Consider the following 21,095-nt stretch of genomic DNA (forward strand, 5'->3'; position numbering starts at 1 on the left):
TGCATCAAGGACATAATTCTTCTGTGTAGCAATGAGGATAAACCTCAGATCATGGACCCAGTCCGCATCATTGCTACTATCATCTTTCAACTTAGTTTTCTCTAGGAACATATATAAAACATAGGGAAGCAACAACGCGAGCTATATATCTACAACATAGATATGCTAATACTACCAGGACTAAGTTCATGATAAATTAAAGTTCAATTAATCATATTACTTAAGAACTCCCACTTATATAGACATCCCTCTAATCTTCTAAGTGATCACGTGATCCATATCAACTAAACCATGTCCGATCATCACGTGAGATGGAGTAGTTTCAATGGTGAACATCACTATGTTGATCATATCTACTATATGATTCACGCTCGACCTTTCGGTCTCAGTGTTCCGAGGCCATATCTGTTATATGCTAGGCTCGTCAAGTTTAACCTGAGTATTCCGTGTGTGCAACTGTTTTGCACCCGTTGTATTTGAACGTAGAGCCTATCACACCCGATCATCACGTGGTGTCTCAGCACGAAGAACTTTCGCAACGGTGCATACTCAGCGCGAACACTTATACTTTGATAATTTAGTGAGGGATCATCTTACAATGCTACCGTCAATCAAAGCAAGATAAGATGCATAAAAGATAAACATCACATGCAATCAATATAAGTGATATGATATGGCCATCATCATCTTGTGCTTGTGATCTCCATCTCCGAAGCACCGTAATGATCACCATCGTCACCGACGCGACACCTTGATCTTCATCGTAGAATCGTTGTCGTCTCGCCAATCTTATGCTTCTACTACTATCGCCACCGCTTAGTGATAAAGTAAAGCATTACAGGGCGATTGCATTGCATACGATAAAGCGACAACCATATGGCTCCTGCCAGTTGCCGATAACTCGGTTACAAAACATGATCATCTCATACAATAAAATTTAGCATCATGTCTTGACCATATCACGTCACAACATGCCCTGCAAAAACAAGTTAGACGTCCTCTACTTTGTTGTTGCAAATTTTACGTGGCTGCTACGGGCTTAGCAAGAATCGTTCTTACCTACGCATCAAAACCACAATGATAGTTTGTCAAGTTGGTGTTGTTTTAACCTTCGCAAGGACCGGGCGTAGCCACACTCGGTTCAACTAAAGTTGGAGAAACTGACACCCGCCAGCCACCTGTGTGCAAAGCACGTCGGTAGAACCAGTCTCGCGTAAGCGTACGCGTAATGTCAGTCCGGGCCGCTTCATCCAACAATACCGCCGAACCAAAGTATGACATGCTGGTAAGCAGTATGACTTATATCGCCCACAACTCACTTGTGTTCTACTTGTGCATATAACATCAACGCATAAAACCAGGCTCGGATGCCACTGTTGAGGAACGTAGTAATTTCAAAAAAATTCCTACGCACACGCAAGATCATGGTGATGCATAGCAACGAGAGGGGAGAGTGTGTCCACGTACCCTCGTAGACCGAAAGCGGAAGCGTTAGCACAATGCGGTTGATGTAGTCGTACGTCTTCACGATCCGACCGATCAAGTACCGAACGCACGGCACCTCCAAGTTCAGCACACGTTCAGCCCGATGACGTCCCTCGAACTCCGAACCAGCCGAGTGTTGAGGGAGAGTTTCGTCAGCACGACGGCGTGGTGACGATGATGATGTTCTACCGACGCAGGGCTTCGCCTAAGCACCGCTATGATATTATCGAGGTGGATTATGGTGGAGGGGGGCACCGCACACGGCTAAGAGATCAAGAGATCAATTGTTGTGTCTATGGGGTGCCCCCCTGCCCCCGTATATAAAGGAGCAAGGGGGAGGTGCGGCCGGCCAGAAGGAGGCGCGCCAGGAGGAGTCCTACTCCCACCGGGAGTAGGACTCCCTCCCTTCCTTGTTGGACTAGGAGAGGAGAAGGAAGGAGAGAGGGGGAAAGGAAAGGGGGGCGCCGCCCCCCCTCCTTCCACCAATTGGTCCCATGATGCCCAATAGCCTCCGGGGGGTTCCGGTAACCCCCCGGTACTCCGGTATATATCCGATAACCCCCGGAACCATTCCGGTGTCCGAATATAGTCATCCAATATATCAATCTTCATGTCTCGACCATTTCGAGACTCCTCGTCATGTCCGTGATCACATCCGGGACTCTGAACAACCTTCGGTACATCAAAACATATAAACTCATAATATAACTGTCATCGAAACGTTAAGCGTGCGGACCCTACGGGTTCGAGAACTATGTAGACATGACCGAGACACGTCTCCGTTCAATAACCAATAGCGGAACCTGGATGCTCATATTGGCTCCCACATATTCTACGAAGATCTTTATCGGTCAGACCGCATAACAACATATGTTGTTCCCTTTGTCATCGGTATGTTACTTGCCCGAGATTCGATCGTCGGTATCTCAATACCTAGTTCAATCTCGTTACCGGCAAGTCTCTTTACTCGTTCCGTAATACATCATCCCACAACTAACTCATTAGTTGCAATGCTTGCAAGGCTTAAGTGATGTGCATTACCGAGAGGGCCCAGAGATACCTCTCCGACAATCGGAGTGACAAATCCTAATCTCGAAATACGCCAACCCAACAAGTACCTTTGGAGACACATATAGAGCACCTTTATAATCACCCAATTACGTTGTGACGTTTGGTAGCACACAAAGTGTTCCTCCGGTAAACGGGAGTTGCATAATCTCATAGTCATAGGAACATGTATAAGTCATGAAGAAAGCAATAGCAACATACTAAACGATCGAGTGCTAAGCTAACGGAATGGGTCAAGTCAATCACATCATTCTCCTAATGATGTGATCCCGTTAATCAATGACAACTCATGTCTATGGCTAGGAAAAATAACCATCTTTGATCAACGAGCTAGTCAAGTAGAGGCATACTAGTGACACTCTGTTTGTCTATGTATTCACACATGTATCATGTTTCCGGTTAATACAATTCTAGCATGAATAATAAACATTTATCATGATATAAGGAAATAAATAATAACTTTATTATTGTCTCTAGGGCATATTCCTTCAACACTAGCACCCAAATCACATAAAGCATAGAACTCATGATCCTTAATCTTAATTTTAATAGTGGGTTCCCACTCATCATAAAGTTTTCTAGGGATAGAAACTTCCAACTCAAGCTTTTCTTCATAAAATTGCATCAACGCATCAACGATATGTTTAGTAAACGCTTTATTTTGACTATAAGCATGAGGAGAATTTAGCACGGATTGCAACAAGGAAATACAATCTATCAAAGAGCAATTCTTATAATTAAATTCCTTGAAATCCAAAACAGTGGGTTTATTAATATCTAGAGTTTTGATTTCTTCAATCCCACTTTTATCAATTTTAGCATCAAGATCTAAAAACTCCGAATTTTTGGAACGCCTTCTATGTAAAGGTGGATCATATTCAGTCCCATCATTATCAAGATTCATATTACAAAACAAAGATTTAATAGGGGACACATCAATAACTTTTAGATTTTCATCTTTATTTTCATAGAAATTTGAAGAACACGCTTTCATAAAGCAATCTTTCTTAGCACGCATCCTAGCGGTTCTTTCTTTGCACTCATCAATGGAAATTCTCATGGCTTTGAGAGACTCATTGATATCATGCTTAGGAGGAATAGATCTAAGTTTTAAAGAATCAACATCAAGAGAAATTCTATCAACGTTCCTAGCCAATTCATCAACTTTAAGCAATTTCTCTTCAAGCAAAGCATTGAAATTCTTTTGCGAATTCATAAATTCTTTAACACTAGTCTCAAATTCAGAGGGCATCTTATTAAAATTTCCATAAGCATTGTTGTAGGAATTACCAAAATTATTAGAGGAATTGCTAGGATAAGGCCTAGGATTAAAGTTTCCTCTATACGCGTTGTTACCAAAATTATTCCTACCAAAAAAATTCACATCCATAGATTCATTATTATTCTCAATCAAAGTAAACAAAGGCATATCATTAGGATCAGAAGAAACACTCTTAATAGCAAATAATTTCATAAGTTCATCCATCTTTCCACTCAAAACATTAATTTATTCTATCGCATGCACTTTTTTATTAGTAGATCTTTCAGTGTGCCATTGAGAATAATTAACCATAATATTATCTAGGAGTTTAGTAGCTTCTCCTAAAGTGATTTCCATAAAAGTGCCTCCCGCGACTGAATCTAAAAGATTTCTAGAAGCAAAATTCAATCCGGCATAAAAAAATTGTATAATCATCCACAAATTCAAACCATGAGTAGGGCAACTACGTATCATTAATTTCATCCTCTCCCAAGCTTGTGCAACATGTTCGTGATCAAGTTGCTTAAAATTCATAATATCGTTTCTAAGAGAGATAATCGTAGCAGGAGGAAAATACTTAGAGATAAAAGAATCTTTGCACTTATTCCAAGAATCAATACTATTTTTAGGCAAAGACGAAAACCAAGCTTTAGCACGATCTCTAAGCGAAAAAGGAAATAGCTTCAATTTAACAATATCATTGTCCACATCTTTCTTCTTTTGCATATCACACAAATCAACAAAGCTATTTAGATGAGTAGCGGCATCTTCACTAGGAAGGCCGGCGAATTGATCTTTCATGACAAGATTCAACAAAGCAGCATTGATTTCACAAGATTCAGTATCGGTAAGAGGAGCAATCGGAGTGCTAAGGAAATCATTATTGTTGGTATTGGTAAAGTCACATAATTTGGTATTATCTTGAGCCATCGTGACAAACAAGCAATCCAACACACGAGCAAACAAAAAGCAAGCGAAAAAGAGGCGAATGAAAAAGAGAGGGCGAATAAAACGGCAAGGGTGAAGTGGGGGAGAGGAAAACGAGAGGCAAATGGCAAATAATGTAATGCGGGAGATAAGGGTTTGTGATGGGTACTTGGTATGTTGACTTTTGCGTAGACCTCCCCGGCAACGGCGCCAGAAATCCTTCTTGCTACCTCTTGAGCACTGCGTTAGTTTTCCCTTGAAGAGGAAAGGGTGATGCAGCAAAGTAGCGTAAGTATTTCCCTCAGTTTTTGAGAACCAAGGTATCAATCCAGTAGGAGGCTACGCGCGAGTCCCTCGCACCTACACAAAACAAATAAATCCACGCAACCAACGCGATAAGGGGTTGTCAATCCCTACACGGTCACTTACGAGAGTGAGATCTGATAGATATGATAGGATAATATTTTTGGTATTTTTATGATAAAGATGCAAAGTAAAATAAAAGCAAAGGAAAAAGCAAAGGAAATAACTAAGTGTTGGAAGATTAATATGATGAAGATAGACCCGGGGCCCATAGGTTTCACTAGTGGCTTCTCTCGAGAGCATAAGTATTTTACGGTGGGTGAACAAATTACTGTTGAGCAATTGACAGAATTGAGCATAGTTATGAGAATATCTAGGTATGATCATGTATATAGGCATCACGTCCGAGACAAGTAGACCGACTCCTGCCTGCATCTACTACTATTACTCCACACATCGACCGCTATCGAGCATGCATCTAGAATATTAAGTTCATAAGAACAGAGTAACGCCTTAAGGAAGATACATGATGTAGAGGGATAAATTCATGCAATATGATAAAAAAAAACCATCTTGTTATCCTCGATGGCAACAATACAATACGTGCCTTGCTGCCCCTACTATCACTGGGAAAGGACACCGCAAGATTGAACCCAAAGCTAAGCACTTCTCCCATTGCAAGAAAGATCAATCTAGTAGGCCAAACCAAACTGATAATTCGAAGAGACTTGCAAAGATAACCAATCATACATAAAAGAATTCAGAAGATTCAAATATTGTTCATAGATAAACTTGATCATAAACCCACAATTCATCGGTCTCAACAAACACACGGCAAAAGAAGATTACGACGAATAGATCTCCATGAGAGAGGGGGAGAACATTGTATTGAGATCCAAGATGAGAGAGGAAGCCATCTAGCTACTAACTATGCACCCGAAGGTCTGAGGTAAACTACTCACACTTCATCGGAGAGGCTATGGTGTTGATGTAGAAGCCCTCCGTGATGGATGCCCCCTCCGGCGGAGCTCCGGAACAGGCCCCAAGATGGGATCTCGTGGGTACAGAAGGTTGCGGCGGTGGAATTAGGTTTTTGGCTCTATATCTGATCGTTTGGGGGTACGTAGGTATATATAGGAGGAAGAACTACGTCGGTGGAGCAACGTGGGGCCCACGAGGGTGGAGGGCGCGCCTGGGGGGGTAGGCGCGCCCCCCTACCTCGTGGCTTCCTGGAAGCTTCTCTTACGTAGGGTCCAAGTCTCCTGGATCATGTTCGTTCCGAAAATCACGTTCCCGAAGGTTTCATTCCGTTTGGACTCCGTTTGATATTCTTTTTCTGCGAAACTCTGAAATAGGCAAAAAACTGCAATTCTGGGCTGGGCCTCCGGTTAATAGGTTAGTCCCAAGAATAATATAAAAGTGAATAATAAAGCCCAATAATGTCCAAAACAGAAGATAATATAGCATGGAGCAATCAAAAATTATAGATACGTTGGAGACGTATCAGACACATATTTCGAGGATGATCAGATCTGAGATTATGGGCCAATGAAAGCAATACAAACACGATTAAAGATCTGTGATTATGGGCCAATGGAACTACTGAAAACCCAACTAAATAACTGAGATTGTAGGCCAATGAAAGAAATGAAGACCCGATTAAAGATTCAAGACTATTATGGGCCAATGGAAGAAATAAAGACATGATTAAACTTGCAAACTCATGCCGATGTGCATGGTGCATAATTAAAGGACTCGTGGGCTAAATCATTATAATTTACACCAAAGGCGAGAAGTAGATGGGTGGGGTAGACCGAGGAGGCATTTAAGGACGAGGAGGAACTCACAATTTTCACACTTGACGCATACGACCAGCACGTTGCCACACTCACGAAACATGAAATCATGGGTGATGACACGCCGAGGTGTCCACCAAAGCCCGTGCCACCAGGGAGCTACCTCTCTCTCTAGGGATTTTTTATTTCTTGCAATTAATTTTGATGATAAAGACTAATGTTTGTCCCGCGTTGCAACACATGGGCATATGTGCTAGTAAATCAAAAGGAAAAAAGAAAACTGAAATAAAAATCAAAAATAAAAACCTCAAGGAAAAAAAACCCAACAAAAAGCCCAAGAAAGACCGGAATGGAATCAAACCTTGGAAGAATAAACCACAAACTCAGCACAACAAAATTTGAACCAAATACAACGAAAGCAACAGAATAAAAAGGGAGCAACTAGTTGACGAGGGCTCCTTCGGGAGCCTCGCAACCATCAGCGCCACTTGGCGCGCTCTCAGCCGCCCCGCCACGTGTCGCGCTCTGGACGCTCCTTTCGTATTTTAATTTTTTTCGCACGCGTTTTCGGCTTTTTAAATGATTTATTTGGGGTTTTTTCGACATTTTGGTTTTCCACAGCTTTTAGGCCCAAAAAAAATGCCCGAAAAAGTGCATTTTTTTCTTCCGCGAGAGCACGGTTTTGCTTCCGTGAGAGGCACGGTTGTGCTTCCGTGAGAGGCACGGTTTTGCTTCCGCGAAAGGCACGGCCGTGCCTCTCGAAGACGAAAAAACGGGTTTTCTGTTTTTTCCTTCCGCGAGAGACACGGTTGTGATTTTGCGAGAGGCACGACAATGCCTCTTTCAAAAAGGAAAAAATGCATTTTTTGTTTTTTTTCCCTTCCGTGAGACTCATGGTTTTGCTTCCGCGAGAGGCACCGTTGTGATTCCGCTAGAGGCACGACCGTGCTCTTTCGAAAAGGGAAAAACCATGCTCCTAGTTCGGTTTTTTTGTCCAGTTTTTTTGTGAAGAAAAAGTTCGTTAAAACCTATCAACATGGTATCTAGTTTTTAAGATCTCGACCCGAGGAATCGAACGGTGAAAACGGTTCGAGATTTGGACGCACGGTTTAAGAGATAAAATGTTATGAATAAACGGATCTACGAAAAAAGAGAAAACTCACATGTAGTGACAAATGATGCGTGCCATTTGTCACAACCTGAGAAGGCGGTTGACACGATAAACTCAATTGGCATTAATGATAGAGATAGGGTAAGTGTCATGTCTTTATGTTCCTTCCATGTTCATGCTTCTTTTTTGGTGTTTCAAGTGCTAACTTGTTCTTTTGTTTGTAGGTCACTATTGCATAGAACTTATTTCAAGGAGAAGAGAAGAAGACCAAGAAAAGGAAGGTCAAGAAAGGGAGACCATTTGTGTTGGCCCGTTGCTACAATGTGTTGAAGGATGAAGAGAAATGGAAGCCCCATGATGACCAAGAGGAGAGCATGATGACAAGGAGCCAAGATGCGGAGGTCGAGGAGAGGAGGGTGGCTGCCGAGGAGAGGAAGGTGCAATTGGAGGAGAAGAAATTGTCCATGGAGAAGCGATCTAGATTATTGAAATGGGAGAAGCACTTGTTCTTCATGGACACATCTAAACTCGATGATAGGCAAAAGGAGTACGTCATTCTTTCCCCTGAAGAAGTCTTAGAAAAAAGAGACATGGCCATGGGAGGCATGGGAGCTACCAATGGGAGGCATGGGTGGCATGAGTGGCTTCGGAGCTACCATGGGAGGCATGGGAGCACCTACGGGAGGCATGGGTGGCTTCGGAGCTACCATAGAAGGCATGGGTGGCTTCAGAGCTACCATGGGAGGCATGAGTTTTGGGTCTCTCATGGGAGGCATGGGAGCAACTCCGGGTAACATGGGTGGACGCATGTCTTCCTGTGTGCCTCACATACCTTCTCATTATCCCGTTGGAGATCTTACGAACACCATCCGAGCTCCCGATGACGATGCGGCGCTTGAAAATGAAGAGGAGGAGGAAGAATCGTTTTCGGATGTAGGAATAATCGGAGGAAGAAGAGGACGATGATGAGTGATGTGGCATGATTGTTGATGTGCCATTTGTTTGTGCAAACTTTTAATTGTCATGAACTTGGTTGGGTGATTTTGAACTATGCCGTGCAAGTGAACTATGCTATGTCTTTGTTTTGCACATTTGTTTAATGTTTGAAACATCATCATATTGTCAAATGGACATGTGAAAATCATATTTGCAAGCGCCGGCTGCTCGTGCGCTCTGTAAATTAGCGCGCCTTCTGAAGCTGCTCGCGCGTGCCATATTTTACTGCGGCTGCTGGAGCCAGCGCCCTACTTTACGTAAAAAAACACTATTTCGACGTTGTAAAAAAGTTTTTGCGCGTCGTGCGGTTGCGCACCTGTTAGAGATGCTCTTAGAATCGTGTTTTTACGGTGCCTATGTGATGCCCTATTTTGCAAGAACTTGGTGTTGCGGTCGCCCATCTGGCCGCTGCATCACTTCTTCCCTGTCGTAGAGCTCATGCAGGTCTTTTTCAAGCCACACCAAACCGAAGTCAGTACGTACGTGCCCAGTTCTGCATGTGCTTGGACACATCTTTTAACTTGCTACAAGGAGGCCAATGAGCCAATTGTTCCTTGCGTCATGCATGCATGTCCCATGCATGATGTAGCAGCGGGATCCTATACAGCATGTAGGTCACCCGCTAGCAACATAGCACGCACCCCCCCTCCCCTGGCCGGGCTCCCCGTTCGGCGTATCTGCCTGTCCGTTTGCGGTTTATTTTGCCACCGTTTTCAGAAGGTTCCAGAACCTTCCCATAACCGTTTTTTTTATGTTTTCTATACTGGTTTTTCGTTTTCCTTTTCTTTTAAATTTTTTCTTTCTTTTCTTATTGTTTCTTTCATTTTTCCTTTTTTTCATTTTTTCTTTTCCTTTTTATTTTCTATTTTCTTCCTCTTCAATTTTTGACTATTTTTGGCAATTTTTATTTTTGCATTCGTTAACACCTTTTTTCATCGAATACTAAAAATGTTCAACAATCCAGAAAATGTTCATCGAATTCAATTTTTTGTTCATCAAATTTAAAAAATGTTCATAAAAATTCAAAATTTGTTCATCAAACTAAAAAAATGTTCATCGGATTCTTTTTTTGTTCATTGTTTTCAAAAAATGTTCATCACATTCAAAATTTGTTCACTTAATTACAATTATGTTCATCAAATTCAAATTTTGTTCATAATTTTTTCAAAAATGTTCTTCAATACAAATTTTGTTCATCAAATAAAAAAATGTTCATAAAATGCCAAATTTGTTTATCAATGTTCAAAATATGTTCATCAAATTCAAAAAAATGTACATTCCTTTGAAATAACGAACATTTTTTGAATTCAAGAAATGTTTTGGAATTTGGTGAACATTTTTTAATTCCGTCAGCATTTATCATTTCGCGAACATTATTTTCAAATCGTCAACAATTTTCGAATTCACGAACATTTCACAAGTTGTAACTATATTGAAATCCCGAATTAGCCTTACAATGGAAAACAATTTAAAAAAAATAATAGATGCTTCCGCTTTCCCTACGCACACATGGGCCAGCCCATGAGTCGGCGCGGGGGAGCGGGGGTTACGCGCTCCATCGTTCGCTGGAGCGTACAACGCTAAATGGGAGGTCTCGATGTAGCATCTCATTGAATCCGGATGCATGGTCCGACCATCTCTTCAAACCGAAAGCTGCCCATTTGGTCCATCATCCTGGCGTCTGAAATACTTTTGGAAAGCAATTATGGTTAGTTTTCGGATAAGTACTATCGATAATCTACAAATAGGAGATGTTTTATTGTATTTTGATTACTTTTGGATAGACAATCATTACTATTAATATCATCCTTCGTATCTAGATAAAGTAAGACAATCTATAAATAGAAGATTTTTTATTCTATTTTGATTAAGTTTGGATAGACAATTATTATTATTAGTATTAGCCTTCATATCTAGATAAATGTAAGGCAATCTATAAAGAGAAGTTTTTTTTCTGTTTTGACTACGTTTGGATAAACAATTATTATTATTAGTATCATCCTTTGTATCTAAATAAATATAAGACAATCTACAAACAGAAGAATTTTCATTCTGTAGACAATTATTATTATTAGTTCAGGATAAATATATTTGAAATGCCATGTGATAAATGTGGTAAACGATCGATCCACACATGAGGAATATATCTAGACATGTTTTAGTGTTAAATGCGTAAATATCTTCGTATTTAATAAATCTAAGCCAATTTTTTGGGATGGAGGTAACATATAAAGAGGGGTCTCGCCCTCATGGACAGAGCAGCACGGAGAGCAAAGTTGGCTTCCCTACGCAACGATAACAAGGGTAGCTACCTCGCAAACCTGTGTGCACTCTGCAAGCAGCGGTCTCCACAATGCTGGCTTGCTGCTGCTTTGTTGTGTCCCAGCTGCTCATCATAATAACACTCATATACCTTGTCATTACCAAGAGCAAGGTGCGCTGTAGCACGTGCTCATCGGCGACGGTGCCGCTTCCACTTCCGCCGGGGCCATGGCCGTGGCCAGTGGTGGGTAGCCTGCCCGAGATGGTGGTCAACAAGCCAGCGTTCCGTTGGATCCATCGCGTGATGAAGGATATGGGCACCGACATCGCCTGCTTCCGCCTCGGCGGCGTCCACGTCGTCTCGATCACATGTCCCAAGATCGCAAGGGAGGTGCTCAAGAAGCAGGACAAAAACTTCTCGTCCCGCCCACTCACCTTCGCCTCCGGCGCCATCAGCAGCGGGTACAAGGACGCCGTGCTCTCACCGTTCGGTGACCAGTGGATGAAGATGCGCAAGGTGCTCACCTCTGAGATCATCTGCCCCTCCCGTCACAAGTGGCTCCACGACAAGCGTGCCGACGAAGCTGACAACTTGACGCGCTACATCTACAACCTCACCGCCCGGGGGTTGTCATCTTCAACGTCGAGACTAGCCAATGTCAACGTCAGGCACGTCGCGCGGCATTACTGCGGCAACGTCATCCGCCGGCTTGTCTTCGGCCAACGGTACTTCGGGGAGCCTCAGCCGGACGGCGGGCCGGGGCCGATGGAGGTGGAGCACATGGACGCTTCCTTCGCCCTCCTAGGGTTCACCTTCGCGTTCTGCGTCAGCGACTACCTCCCGTGTCTACTTGGCCTAGATCTCGACGGCCACGAGAAAATTATTAAGGAGGCCAACACAAAAGTGGATAGACTGCACGACGTGGTCATCGAAGACCGTTGGAGGCAGTGGAACAACAGCGAGAGGCAGGACGGGGTCCAGGACTTCCTTGACGTTCTCATCACGCTCGCCGACGGTGATGGCAAGCCGTTGCTCAGCATCGATGAGGTCAAAGCACAGTCCAAGGTAAGCAAAATATTAATTAATGAGAAATTTTAAGATGGTTCAAGGGCCTAGATTGAATTTAGTGACCAATTGCCTCATAGTCCTACAAGGTACTAATACGTCATCCATGAGAAAAGGTAATAGCTCACACTATTAAATACTAGATCTTATACCGTATTTCGCAGGTGTTAGAAAATGGAAACAATAGAATAAGAAATTATGAATTAATAGTTTAAATATAGCATTATTGTAATTTTCTACCATTTTGATGTGATTTCAACTTAAATTGTATTTAAATTTCCAATTATTCAATGTAATCTCTCTTTATGCAAAGGTATAAATTGTAATAACTTACATTTATCTCCATGGAATGCATGCAGGGCATAATATTAGCGGCCATAGATAACCCGTCAAACGCAGTGGAGTGGGCGCTGGCGGAGATGGTGAACAACCCAGAATTGCTGGCCAGGGCGGTGGAGGAGATGGACCGGGTGGTCGGTCGCGAGCGACTGGTGCAAGAGTCGGACATCATGCAGCTCAACTATCTCAAGGCATGCATACGTGAGGCATTTCGGCTCCACCCAATCGCTCCCTTCAACCTCCCACACGTCGCGATTGCCGACACCATTGTTGCGGGCTACCGCGTGCCCAAGGGTAGCAACGTCATCCTCAGCCGGCTGGCCCTGGGCCGAAACCCCACCGTCTGGGATGAACCACTCCGCTTCAAGCCGGAGCGCCATATGGGAGACAACATCAATGTGGTGCTTACTGAGAGCGAATTGCGGTTCATCTCCTTCAGCACCGGACGACGGGGATGCATCGCGGCATCACTAGGAACAACCATGAGTGTCATGCTCTTTGGCAGGCTCCTGCATGGCTTCACCTGGACCAAACCGGCTGGGGTGTCAGCCATCAATCTCAGCGAGTCCAAGCACGACCTCTTCATAGAGAAGCCGCTAGTGCTACATGCTGAGCCACGTCTTCCAGTGCACCTCTACCCTCTCATGCATTGTTGAGCAAATAACGAGCTATGAATCACCGATATGGCGAGTATGCTAGCTATTTTTTGATGAATCTATATTTACTAATAAAGGAAGGAAATATTCTTTTTTCGTCCCGCTTTGTTTCGTTCCACTTCGATTGATTTTTCACGTATGCTAGCTATTCTGGTTTTGTCTGTTTCACGTACGAGCGAGCCGGTTTCTTTCATGCGCCGATGGATTGTCCTAGGCTTGTCCAAAGCATTGGAACAGTACGTGATAGGCAAACAACCACCCATCTAGTATTAATTTTGGACAAATAGAGATTAAATGTATACAAGATGATGCTCTTTATATCACCAACGAATGATGAAAGTAGGTCGGCGCATATAGGGCAACTCCATTTGAGTTGTTTCTTCCGGCCCAAGTCCCAGGCGGGGCAGCATAACAGCCTAATAGTCTTTCTAATTTGGTTCATCAATTAAATAGTACCACATAGTTTTCTTACTTTTAATCCTACAAGTTTATATACGCTAGCAAATTGCCATGGGAATCAATAAGCAGCCTAAAAACATTAGAAAACTCAGAGAGTGAGGTATGCAATGAGGACGCACATTTTGAGGATGATCAGATCTGAGATTATGGGCCAATGAAAGCAATACAAACACGATTAAAGATCTGTGATTATGGGCCAATGGAACTAGTGAAAACCCAACTAAATATCTGAGATCGTAGGCCAATGAAAGAAATGAAGACCCGATTAAAGATTCAAGACTATTATGGGCCAATGGAAGAAATAAAGACGTGATTAAACTTGCAAACTCATGCCGATGTGCATGGTGCATAATTAAAGGACTCGTGGGCTAAATCATTATAATTTACACCAAAGGCGAGAAGCAGATGGGTGGGGTAGACTGAGGAGGCATTTAAGGATGAGGAGGAACTCGCAATTTCCACACTTGACGCATACGACCAGCTCGTCGCCACACTCACGAAACATGAAATCATGGGTGATGACACGCCGAGGTGTCCACCAAAGCCCGTGCCACCAGAGAGCTACCTCTCTCTCTAGGGATCTTGTATTTCTTGCAATTAATTTTGATGATAAAGACTAATGTTTGCCCCGCGTTGCAACACACGGGCATATGTGCTAGTAAATCAAAAGAAAAAAGAAAACTGAAATAAAAATCAAAAATAAAAACCTCAAGGAAAAAACAACAAAAAGCCCAAGAAATACAGGAATGGAATCAAACCATGGAAGAAAAAACCAGAAAATCAGCACAACAAAAGTTGAACCAAATACAACGAAAGCAACAGAATAAAAAGGGAGCAACTAGTTGACGAGGGCTCCTTCGGGAACCTCGCAACGATCAGCGCCACTTGGCACGCTCTCAGCCGCCCCGCCACATGTCGCGCTCTGGACGCTCCCTTCGTATTTTAATTCTTTTCGCATGCGTTTTCGGCTTTTTAAATGGTTTATTTGGGGTTTTTTCGACGTTTTGGTTTTCCACAGCTTTTAGGCCAAAAAATTCCAAATTGCGTGAAAAAGCGCGCTTATTTTTCTTCCGCGAAAGGCACGGTTGTGCTTCCGCGAGAGGCACGGTTTTGCTTCCGCGAGAGGCACGGTTGTGCTTTCGTGAGAGGCACGGTTTTCCTTCCACGAGAGGCACGGTTGTGCTTTCGCGAGAGGCACGGCCATGCCTCTCGAAAATGAAAAAAACGCGTTTTCTATTTTTTTTGCTTCCGCGGGAGGCACGATTTTGCTTCCGCGAGAGACACAGTTGTGATTTTGCGAGAGGCGCGGCCGTGCCTCTTTCGAAAAGGAAAAATGCATTTTTTTTGTTTTTTTCCTTCCGTTAGAGGCACGGTTTTGCTTCCGCGAGAGGCACGGTTGTGATTCCGCTAGAGGCACGACCATGCCTCTTTCGAAAAGGGAAAAAACCGTGCTCCTAGTTCGGTTTTTTCGTCCAGTTTTTTCATGAAAAAAAAGTTCGTTAAAACCTATCAACATGGTATCTAGTTTTTAAGATCTCGACACGAGGAATCGAACGGTGAAAATGGTTCGAGATTTGGACGCATGATTTAAGAGATAAAATGTTTTGAATAAACGGATCTACGAAAAAAGAGAAAACTCACATGCTGTGACAAATGATGCGTGCCATTTGTCACAACCTGAGAAGGCGGTTGACACGATAAACTCAATTGGCATTAATGATAGAGATAGGGTAAGTGTCATGTCTTTATGTTCCTTCCATGTTCATGCTTCTTTTTTGGTGTTTCAAGTGCTAACTTGTTCTTTTGTTTGTAGGTCACTATTGCATAAAACTTATTTCAAGGAGAAGAGAAGAAGACCAAGAAAGGGAGACCATTTGTGTTGGCCCGTTGCTACAATGTGTTGAAGGATGAAGAGAAATGGAAGCCCCGTGATGACCAAGAGGAGAGCAAGAAAAGCAAGGAAACTATTGATTTGGATGATGATGAGGGGAGGAGGAGGCATCAAGTGATGGCGGCAAGAGAAGCCCTACACCAAACTCGGTTGCCTACTCCAAACCAAAGAGACCAAATGGAGGCAAGAAAGATGAAGAAGAAGAAGAATAAGAATAAGAAGAAGAAGAAGAAGAAGAAGAAGAAGAAGAAGAGAGGAGGTGATGATTTAAAGAATGCTATGGAAGCTATTGTGAAGGCACGAAAGGAAGCAAACGAGGTGAGGATGATGACAAGGAGCCAAGATACAGAGGCCGAGGAGAGGAGGGTGGCTGTCGAGGAGAGGAGGGTGGCATTGGAGGAGAAGAAATTGGCCATGAAGGAGCGATCTAGATTATTGAAATGGGAGAAGCACTTGTTCTTCATGGACACATCTAAACTCGATGATAGGCAAAAGGAGTACGTCATTCTTTCCCCTGAAGAAGTCGTAGTACAAAAAAGAGACATGGACATGGAAGGCATGGGAGCTACCAATGGGAGGCATGGGTGGCTTCGGAGCTACCATGGGAGGCATGGGAGCACCTACGGGAGGCATGGGTGGCTTCGGAGCTACCATGGGCGGCTGGGAGGCATGGGTGGCTTCAAAGCTACCATGGGAGGCATGAGTTTTGGGTCTCTCATGGGAGGCATGGAAGCAACTCTGGGTGACATAGGTGGACGCATGTCTTCCTGTGTGCCTCACATACCTTCTCATTATCCCGTTGGAGATCTTACGAACACCATCCGAGCTCCCGATGATGATGCGGCGCTTGAAAATGAAGAGGAGGAGGAAGAATCGTTTTCGGATGAGTAGGAATAATCGGAGGAAGAAGAGGACGATGATGAGTGATGTGGCATGATTGTTGATGTGCCATTTGTTTGTGCAAACTTTTAATTGTCATGAACTTGGTTGGGTGATTTTGAACTATGCCGTGCAAGTGAACTATGCTATGTCTTTGTTTTGCACATTTGTTTAATGTTTGAAACATCATCATATTGTCAAATGGACATGTGAAAATCATATTTGCAAGCGCCGGCTGCTCGTGCGCTCTGTAAATTAGCGCGCCTTTTGAAGCTGCTCGCGCGTGCCATATTTTACTGCAGCTGCTGGAGCCAGCGCCCTGCTTCACGCAAAAAAACACTATTTTAACGTTGTAAAAAAAATTTTGCGCGGCGTGCGGTTGCGCACCTGTTAGAGATGCTCTTAGAATCGTGTTTTTACGGCGCCTATGTGATGCCCTATTTTGCAAGAACTTGGTGTTGCGGTCGCCCCTCTAGCCGCTGCATCACTTCTTCCCTAAGGAAGAGCTCATGCAGGTCTTTTTCAAGCCACACCGAACCGAAGTCAGTAGGTACGTACCCAGTTCTGCATGTGCTTGGACACATCTTTTAACCTGCTACAAGGAGGCCCATGAGCCCACTGTTCCTTGCGTCGTGCATGCATGTCCCATGCATGATGTAGCAGCGGGATCCAATACAGCGCGTAGGTCGCCCGCTAGCAACATAGCACGCACCCCCCCTCCCCTGGCCGGGCTCCCCGTTCAGCGTATCTGCCGGCCTGTTTTGCGGTTTATTTTGCCACCGGTTTTCAGAAGGTTCTAGAACCCTCCCAGAACCATTTTTTTTTTGTTTTTTATGTTTTCTATACTGGTTTTTCGTTTTTCTTTTCTTTTAAATTTTTTCTTTCTTTTCTTATTGTTTCTTTCATTTTTCATTTTTTTTTCTTTTTCTTTTTATTTTCTATTTTCTTCCCCTTCACTTTTTGACTATTTTTTGCAATTTTTATTTTTGAATTCGTTAACACCTTTTTTTCATCGAATTCTAAAAATGTTCAACCACGTAAAAAAATGTTCAACAATCTAGAAAATGTTCATCGAATTCAATTTTTTTCATCAAATTTAAAAAATGTTCATAAAAGTTCAAAATTTGTTCATCGAACTAAAAAAATGTTCATCGGATTCTTTTTTTGTTCATTGTTTGCGAAAAATGTTCATCACATTCAAAATTTGTTCACTGAATTACAAATCTGTTCATCAAATTCAAATTTTGTTCATAATTTTTTCAAAAACTGTTCTTCAATACAAATTTTGTTCATCAAATTATTTTTTTTATAAAATGCCAAATTTGTTTATGGATGTTCAAAATATGTTCATCAAATTCAAAAAAATGTACATTCCTTTGAAATAACAAACATTTTTTGAATTCAAGAATTTTTTGGAATTTGGTGAACATTTTTTAATTCCGTCAGCATTTATCATTTCGCGAACATTTTTTTCAAATCATCAACAATTTTCGAATTCACCAACATTTCACAAGTTGTAACTATATCGAAATCCCGAATTAGCCTTACAATGGAAAACAATTTAGAAAAGCAAAAAAAAAAAGATGCTTCCGCTTTCCCTACCCACACATGGGCCAGCCCATGAGTCGGCGCGGGGGAGCGGGGGTTACGCGCTTCGTCGTTCGCTGGCGCGTACAACGCTAAATGGGAGGTCTCGATGTAGCATCTCATTGAATCCCGGATGCATGGTCCGACCATCTCTTCAAACCGAAAGCTGCTCATATGGTCCATCATCCTGGCGTCTGAAATACTTTTGGAAAGACAATTATGGTTAGTTTTCGGATAAGTACTCTCGATAATCTACAAATAGGAGATGTTTTATTATATTTTGATTACTTTTGGATAGACAATCATTACTATTAATATCATCCTTCGTATCTAGATAAAGTAAGACAATCTATAAATAGAAGATTTTTTGTTCTGTTTTGATTAAGTTTGGATAGACAATTATTATTATTAGTATTAGCCTTCGTATCTAGATAAATATAAGGCAATCTATAAATAGAAGTTTTTTATTCTGTTTTGACTACGTTTGGATAAACAATTATTATTATTAGTATCATCCTTCGTATCTAAATAAATATAAGACAATCTACAAACAGAAGAATTTTCATTCTGTAGACAATTATTATTATTAGTTCAGGATAAATACATTTGAAATGCCATGTGATAAATGTGGTAAACGATCGATCCACACATGAGGAATATATCTGGACATGTTTTAGTGTTAGATACGTAAATACCTTCGTATTTAATAAATCTAAGCCAATTTTTTGGGACGGAGGTAACATATAAAGAGGGGTCTCGCCCTCATGGGCAGAGCAGCACGGAGAGCAAAGTTGGCTTCCCTATGCAACAATAACAAGGGTAGCTACCTCGCAAACCTGTGTGCACTCTGCAAGCAGTAGTCTCCACAATGCTGGTTTGCTGTTGCTTTGTTGTGTCCCAGCTGCTCATCGTAATAACACTCATATACCTTGCCATTACCAAGAGCAAGGTACGCTGTGGCACGTGCTCATCGGCGACGGTGTCGCTTCCACTTCCGCCGGGGCCATGGCCGTGGCCAGTGGTGGGTAGCCTGCCCGAGATGGTGGTCAACAAGCCGGCGTTTCGATGGATCCATCGCGTGATGAAGGATATGGGCACCGACATCGCCTGCTTCCGCCTCGGCGGCGTCCACGTCGTCCCGATCACATGTCCCAAGATCGCAAGGGAGGTGCTCAAGAAGCAGGACAAAAACTTCTCGTCCCGCCCACTCACCTTCGCCTCCGGCGCCATCAGCAGCGGGTACAAGGACGCCGTGCTCTCACCGTTCGGTGACCAGTGGATGAAGATGCGCAAGGTGCTCACCTCTGAGATCATCTGCCCCTCCCGTCACAAGTGGCTCCACGACAAGCGCGCCGACGAAGCTGACAACTTGACGCGCTACATCTACAACCTCACCGCCCGGGGGTTGTCATCTTCAACGTCGGGACTAGCCAACGTCAACGTCAGGCACGTCGCGCGGCATTACTGCGGCAACGTCATCCGCCGGCTTGTCTTCGGCCAACGGTACTTCGGGGAGCCTCAGCCGGACGGCGGGCCGGGGCCGATGGAGGTGGAGCACATGGACGCTTCCTTCGCCCTCCTAGGGTTCACCTTCGCGTTCTGCGTCAGCGACTACCTCCCGTGTCTACTTGGCCTAGATCTCGACGGTCACGAGAAAATTATTAAGGAGACCAACACAAAAGTGGATAGACTGCACGACGTGGTCATCGAAGAGCGTTGGAGGTAGTGGAATAGCGGCGAGAGGCAGGACGGGGTCCAGGACTTCCTTGACGTTCTCATCACGCTCGCCGACGGTGACGGCAAGCCGTTGCTCAACATCAATGAGGTCAAAGCACAGTCCAAGGTAAGCAAAATATTAATTAATGAGAAATTTTAAGATGGCTCAAGGGCCTAGATTGAATTTAGTGACCAATTGCCTCATAGTCCTACAAAGTACTAATACGTCATCCATGAGAAAAGGTAATAGCTCACACTATTAAATACTAGATCTTATACCGTATTTCGCAGGTGTTAGAAAATGGAAACAATAGAATATGAAATTATGAATTAATAGTTTAAACATAGCATTATTGTAATTTTCTACCATTTTGATGTGATTTCAACTTAAATTGTATTTAAATTTCCAATTATTCAATGTAATCTCTCTTTATGCAAAGGTATAAATTGTAATAACTTACATTTATCGCCATGGAATGCATGCAGGGCATAATATTAGCGTCCATAGATAACCCGTCAAACGCAGTGGAGTGGGCGCTGGCGGAGATGGTGAACAACCCAGAATTGCTGGCCAAGGCGGTGGAGGAGATGGACCGGGTGGTCGGTCGCGAGCGACCGGTGCAAGAGTCGGACATCATGCAGCTCAACTATCTCAAGGCGTGCATACGTGAGGCATTTCGCCTCCACCCAATCGCTCCCTTCAACCTGCCGCACGTCGCGATTGTCGACACCATTGTTGCGGGCTACCGCGTGCCCAAGGGTAGCAACGTCATCCTCAGCCGGCTGGCCCTGGGCCGGAACCCCACTGTCTGGGATGAACCGCTCCGCTTCAAGCCGGAGCGCCATATGGGAGACAACATCAATGTGGTGCTTACTGAGAGCGAATTGCGGTTCATCTCCTTCAGCACCGGACGACGGGGATGCATCGCGACATCACTAGGAACAACCATGAGTGTCATGCTCTTTGGCAGGCTCCTGCATGGCTTCACCTGGACCAAACCGGCTGGGGTGTCGGCCATCAATCTCAGCGAGTCCAAGCACGACCTCTTCATAGAGAAGCCGTTAGTGCTACATGCTGAGCCACGTCTTCCAGTGCACCTCTACCCTCTCATGCATTATTGAGCAAATAACGAGCTACGAATCACCGATATGGCGAGTATGCTAGCTATTTTTTTTGATGAATCTATATTTACTAATAAAGGAAGGAAATATTCTTTTTTTCATCCCGCTTTGTTTCGTTCCACTTTGATTGATTTTCACGTATGCTAGCTATTTTGGTTTTGTCTGTTTCAC

The 21,095-nt window shown here is 43.4% G+C and overlaps 1 protein-coding gene and 2 pseudogenes across 1 annotated transcript; all 3 read left to right on the top strand.

The window, feature by feature from the left end:
* The window catches only part of LOC123171235 (tyrosine N-monooxygenase-like), a 44,214-nt pseudogene extending 35,297 nt beyond the window's left edge, over positions 1-8,917 (top strand).
* A 2,383-nt stretch (positions 8,918-11,300) lies between these two features.
* LOC123170371 (tyrosine N-monooxygenase-like) lies at positions 11,301-16,511 on the top strand. The gene is made up of 3 exons (XM_044588231.1): positions 11,301-12,275; positions 12,635-13,232; positions 15,571-16,511. Exons 1-3 carry the CDS (start codon positions 11,301-11,303, stop codon positions 16,509-16,511), a joined length of 2,514 nt encoding a protein of 837 aa, XP_044444166.1.
* A 2,443-nt stretch (positions 16,512-18,954) lies between these two features.
* On the top strand, positions 18,955-20,924 carry LOC123171236 (tyrosine N-monooxygenase-like; annotated as a pseudogene).
* Positions 20,925-21,095: the final 171 nt, after the last annotated feature.

This window comes from Triticum aestivum, chromosome 7D (genome assembly GCF_018294505.1).
Source record: "Triticum aestivum cultivar Chinese Spring chromosome 7D, IWGSC CS RefSeq v2.1, whole genome shotgun sequence".
Lineage (NCBI taxonomy): Eukaryota > Viridiplantae > Streptophyta > Magnoliopsida > Poales > Poaceae > Triticum > Triticum aestivum.